Source organism: Myotis brandtii, unplaced genomic scaffold (assembly GCF_000412655.1).
Source record: "Myotis brandtii unplaced genomic scaffold, ASM41265v1 scaffold2134, whole genome shotgun sequence".
Taxonomy (NCBI): Eukaryota; Metazoa; Chordata; class Mammalia; order Chiroptera; family Vespertilionidae; genus Myotis; species Myotis brandtii.
In genome coordinates, this window is record NW_005357977.1 from 108,355 (window position 1) to 113,590 (window position 5,236).

Sequence of the window (5,236 nt, forward strand, 5' to 3'; positions counted from 1 at the left end):
AGAGAGAGAGAGAGAGAGAGAGAGAGAGAGAGAGAGAGAGAGAGAGAACTAGAAACATCAATGATGAGAGAAAACCCAAGCATGTGCCCTGAACTGGGAATTGAATGGTGACCTCCTGGTTCATAGGTTGACGCTCAACCACTTACTCATGCCGGCTGGGCCAAAAAAACACTTTTAATTAATCCATTGCCTTTTCCCATTCTCTGTTCAAACTCATAAAGATAGGAAGGGTAGTAGCCAGACATAGATGTAGTAAAATTTGTTTGCTCCTTTCCCTTTCAGTTTTGTTAAGAAAATAAGAATTGAAGAAAACCTTATGATTTGTGTTAACATGGATGGACCTTGAGGCCATTATGCCAAGTGACATAAGTCACACAGAGAAAGACAAATACCAAATTATTTCACTCATATGTGGAATCTAAAAGAGCCAAACTCATAGAGACAGAGAACAGGTTGCTGGTTGCTAAGGGTTGGGGGTGAGAGAAATAGGTGAAAGTGATCAAAGGGTACAAACTTCCAGTTATGAGAAGAGTAAGTTCTGGGGGGTCTAATGTACAGCATGGTGACTCTAGTTAATAATACCATATTGTATATTTGAAAGTTGCTAAGAGAGTAGGGTTTTAAAGTTCTCATCACAAAATAAAAATTGTAACTATGAGAGGTGATGGGTGTTAACTAAACTTGCTGTGGTAATCATTACATTTTACACCTTAAACTTACACAATGTTACATGTCAATTGTCTCTCCATAAAGCTGGAAAATTAATCTAATTTTAAAATAAAAATTTAAGAAAATAAGAGTTAAAGGAGAAAGACGGGGAAATGTAGGTTTTCTCTATTCGATGCTAAAATCTAGGCATGAAATTTTTGATGAACGGCATGGGGCAAAGGGAGTGGAGCAGGAAATCTGGGAATGGGCCAGGGGGGTATCAAAGGAGATACAGGCCCCAAAGAGAAGACTGGTCTCCTTGCCCCCATGAACAGTTGATCTAGAAGCCCTTAGGACAAAGAGAAGAGGCTGAGGGCTCATTTTATCCTCTATCTCCTGGTGATGTTCTTTTCCTATACTACCCCTCTCATTGCATAAGCAATCATTGTGTTGTCAGGAAAGGAAATGGTGTCAAGAGACCAGAGAAAATTTTTTGTTATTGTTTTGGGGGAGTTGGAGGGGTTGGGGAGACCAGGGAAATTTGGCTTGGAGAGTATTGGGGAGAAAACTTTGTGTGAGCCTTACACTCTCTTTTTGTCTGATTCCCCTGGTAGGGGACAAAGTCATAAAACCAATGACATCTTGTAAAATTCAAACTCCCACAGGGAGAGACGACCTTGTTTTATGTTTTGTGAAATCCTGATAGAGGTGGGACTATGGGGGCTGTTGTCCTGGTGGCCATTCTCTCCACTTAAAATAGAAATCACCTGAGTCACTCTCAGCCACATTCTCATTCTTCACCCCAGCGCAGACCGACACTCTAAGAGTTGCTCCTCCTGAGCAAGAACACAGCGAGCCCATTCTATTTTCAGATGAAGCCCCTGAGCAAGAAGGTCTTCTGTGTCTTCTGGAAGAGCACTGGGGAGGACGGCCACTGGTCCAGGGACGGCTGCTTCCTGGTGCAGGTGAACAAGAGTCATACCACATGCAGATGCACTCACTTGTCCAGTTTCGCTGTCCTCATGGCCTTCACCAGCCAGGTATGATGTAAGCGTTTAATTCCTCTACCTAATCCTTGTTGAGCCCCTACTAGGTGGCGATGAGTGCTATAAAGAAAATGAAAACGAGCGAGGGACCGGAGTGACTGGAGAGGTGTGCCACTTTAGATAAAATGGTCAGAGGATTAAATATGAGAGCCGAAATCTGATTATTAAGAATTAGTAGAACTGTGATGTGGATAAACCTTGAAAACATGATGCTGAGTGAGAGAAGCCAGACACAAAGGACCACATATTGTAGGATACCACGTATATGAAATGTCCAGAATAGGCAAACCCATAGTGACAGAAAACAGATTTGTAGTTGCCAGGGGCTGGGGGGAGGAATGAATGAGAGTAACTGTTTATGGGCATGGGGTTTTATTTGGGAGGTGATGAAAATATTTTGGAATTACATAGAGGTAGTGGTTGCACAACACTGAACGTTCTAAATGCTACTGAACTGTACTCTGTAAAATGGTGACTTTTATATTATTTGGATTTTACCTCAATTTTAAAAAAGCCGGTAGGAAAGGGTCTCAGGAAGAGCATCTGAAGAAGAGATACAAGTATAGTCAAGACTCTGAAGAGAGAACAAATTTGGTGTGTTCCAGAGAGAAGTGTGGCTGGAGCAGAATGAATGAGAGGGGTTGGAAAGGGGCAAGGTTGGAGAGATGGAAGCCAGAGAAATGTGTTAGATCTTGAATGCCAAATTCAGTTTTCTTCCAAATTGCAATGGGAAGGCAATGGAGGTTTTCCATCATGGATGTTACATATTTATGTCATTAGAAGATCTCTCTGACTCTCAGGTCAAGAATGAGCAGTGGTCAAGAGTAGACTCGAAAAGAGATGAGCAGTGGCTGGGGTTCAGGTGGTAGAGATGGTAGGAGAAGGTCAGGCTGGACACATATCCTAGAGGTGGGGTTGGAGAACTTACTGATGACATAGGCTGGGTGACAGCATACAGGAGGTCCTGCATCCCTCTCTTTTCAAGGTTGGAGGTGGTGCCCCAGAACAACACTCAGTGGAAATCTCTGACCTCCCCTATTACACAGGGCAGTGGAAAAGCTAACATCCTCCTATATAATAAAAGGGTAATATGCAAATCGACCGAATGGTAGAATGACCGGTCGCTGTGGTGCACACATGTTATATGTCAATTGTCTCTCAGTAAAGCTGGAAAATTAATCTAATTTTGACTCTCAACCACTGAGCTCAACCACAGGGGGAGCGCTGCTCAGTCACAAGCTTGGCTGACGGCTGGCAAGCACAGCAGCCTGCCTCTGCGGCAGCACTAAGGATGTCCGACATCCATTAGTCGGACATCCCCTGAAGGAGGGCTCCCGGACTGCAACGAAAGGGCGCAGGCCTGGTTAAGGGACCACCCCCCCACCCCCAAGTGCATGAATGTCATGCACCGGGCCTCTAGTATGTTTATAAACATGAAAATACTTCATTCATTCATTGTTACATTCATGAAGTTTATCTATGGGTTGAGCATAGTCTTAGTTTATTCATTTTCATTGCTGTATAATATTCCCTTGCATGACTATACTACAATGTACTTATTCACTCTACAGTTACTGAGTATCGAGGTTGTTTCCTGTCAGGAGCTATTAAAAGCAGTGCTACCTTTCTAGGATGAAGCACAGACAGTTCCATGTGGGACCCTCCATGGTGCTGAGGGTGCAACACACTCCAGATGATGGAGCCTCTGTTATGAGTGTCTGAGTGACTCTGTGGAGCAGAGTATTGTTCCATCTATATAAAGTTGGAAAATAGATACAACTAAATTATATTCTCAGGGGTTGAGTACTTAAGTGGTAAAATTTACCATAAAAGGATCATGGCTACCTCTAGGGGAGAAGGTGGTTTACAATTAGAAAGAACTTCTGGGATAATGTCAACAGGCTAGTTCATGATCAGTGTTTATTTAATAATTATTCATCATATGATAGATTGGCTTTTGTGCTTTTTGCTTTTTGCTTTTTTAAAATTTTATCTTTATTATTGAAAGTATTATAGATGTCCCCTATTTTTCCCATTAACTTTTTCCAGCCTGCCCCCACCCCTCACCCCATATGTGTTATATTTCACAATTTTGAGGTTAAAAAACAAATGATTGAAATGTCCTATAAAAGTGACATTGAAAAAAGCAAAAATCCCCATATAATTATAAGGGATGGTGAGTATCATTTCCCCGAAGTGAGTCTGGCTAAGTCTGTATGGCTCGTCAGATCCCTGGCCCCTGTCTTCAATGAGATGAGTCCCCAACAGCGTAAGTCAATAGGGCGTCTTCGTTTGAGGCCTCCCACTAGCAGATCCTGAGAAAAGAATTTGAGGGAAAGTAGTTTCTCTGGGAGGTGAGCCCAGGAAACATCAGTAGATGTGTAGGGAAGTGAGACAGAGAAGGCAGCCAGGAAAGGATGCATCCAGGAAAAGTTACCCCCATGGACAACTGGGGGTCAGTCCTATTGGGTACTTCTGGGAGGTATCATAGGACATGCACCTCAAGGCCTTCCCACAAGAGGTGGAACAAGCTGAGGTATTTATTTACCAACTCCCCAACTGTTATTATTTGAGGGCAGCTTCCAGGGGCATTAACACCCTTGCACTTGTGACTTGCTCTGGCATGTGCAAGCATGCCGCTCGTAGCAGGGGACATGCCATCAGGCAGTCACTGGGGTTCACAGAAAGCAGACAAAGGGCAGGTACAGGTGAGTATGAAGAGGTCAGTGGCCTCTGCTACACAGGACTTCCCGTGTCTCTTTGGGTGCAGACTGAGTCTGGCAAACCCATTCACTTACTTCCGTGTGAATTCTGCTGTACAACATGGAGCCGATAGTTAACAGTAGAGGGCTGTGCACTTAATAAATTGGTAAGAGGATAGATCTCTTGTGTTTTTACCACAAACTTAAAAAAGCAAGGGGGCACAAGAAATCTTTTGAAGGTGATGGTTATATTTATTACCTTGATCATGGGGATGAGAGCATGATATATGCCTATGTTCAAATTCATCAAAAGGTATGTACTTAATATATGCACTATTTTGTATATTAGATATATTTCAATAAAGCTGGGGCGGGGGGAGACAGTCTTAGAGGCACCTCTCACACTCTCTGTTATTAGCTTTGTGCCTGTGTTTATTTTACTTTATAATTTTTTTCTTTATTGATTAAGGTATTACATATGTGTCCTTATCCTCCCATTGCCTCCCCACCCACTCCCATTCATGCCTTTCACCCCCCTGGTGTCTGTGTCCATTGGTTATACTTATATTCATGCATACAAGTCCTTTGGTTGATCTCTCCCCCTACCCCCCCCCTCCCCTACCTTCCCTCGGAGGTTTGATGGTCTGATCCAGTGGTCGGCAAACTGCGGCTCACGAGCCACATGCGGCTCTTTGGCCCCTTGAGTGTGGCTCTTCCACAAAATACCGACTTCTGTGCATGGGCCACGAAGTTTCAATCGCGCTTGCACATGGTATTTTGTGGAAGAGCCATACTCAAGGGGCCAAAGAGCCGAATGTGGCTCCCGAGCCGCAGGTTGCC

The 5,236-nt window shown here is 43.6% G+C and overlaps 1 protein-coding gene across 3 annotated transcripts in view; it reads left to right on the forward strand.

Moving 5' to 3' along the window:
* The window catches only part of ADGRE3 (adhesion G protein-coupled receptor E3), a 50,020-nt gene that overhangs the window by 36,577 nt on the left and 8,207 nt on the right, over positions 1–5,236 (forward strand). For all 3 annotated transcript variants that reach the window (XM_014539344.1, XM_014539345.1, XM_014539346.1), the window contains one exon: positions 1,521–1,688. In XM_014539344.1, the coding sequence (XP_014394830.1) occupies positions 1,521–1,688 (168 nt within the window). The remainder of the gene's footprint in view (positions 1–1,520; positions 1,689–5,236) is intronic.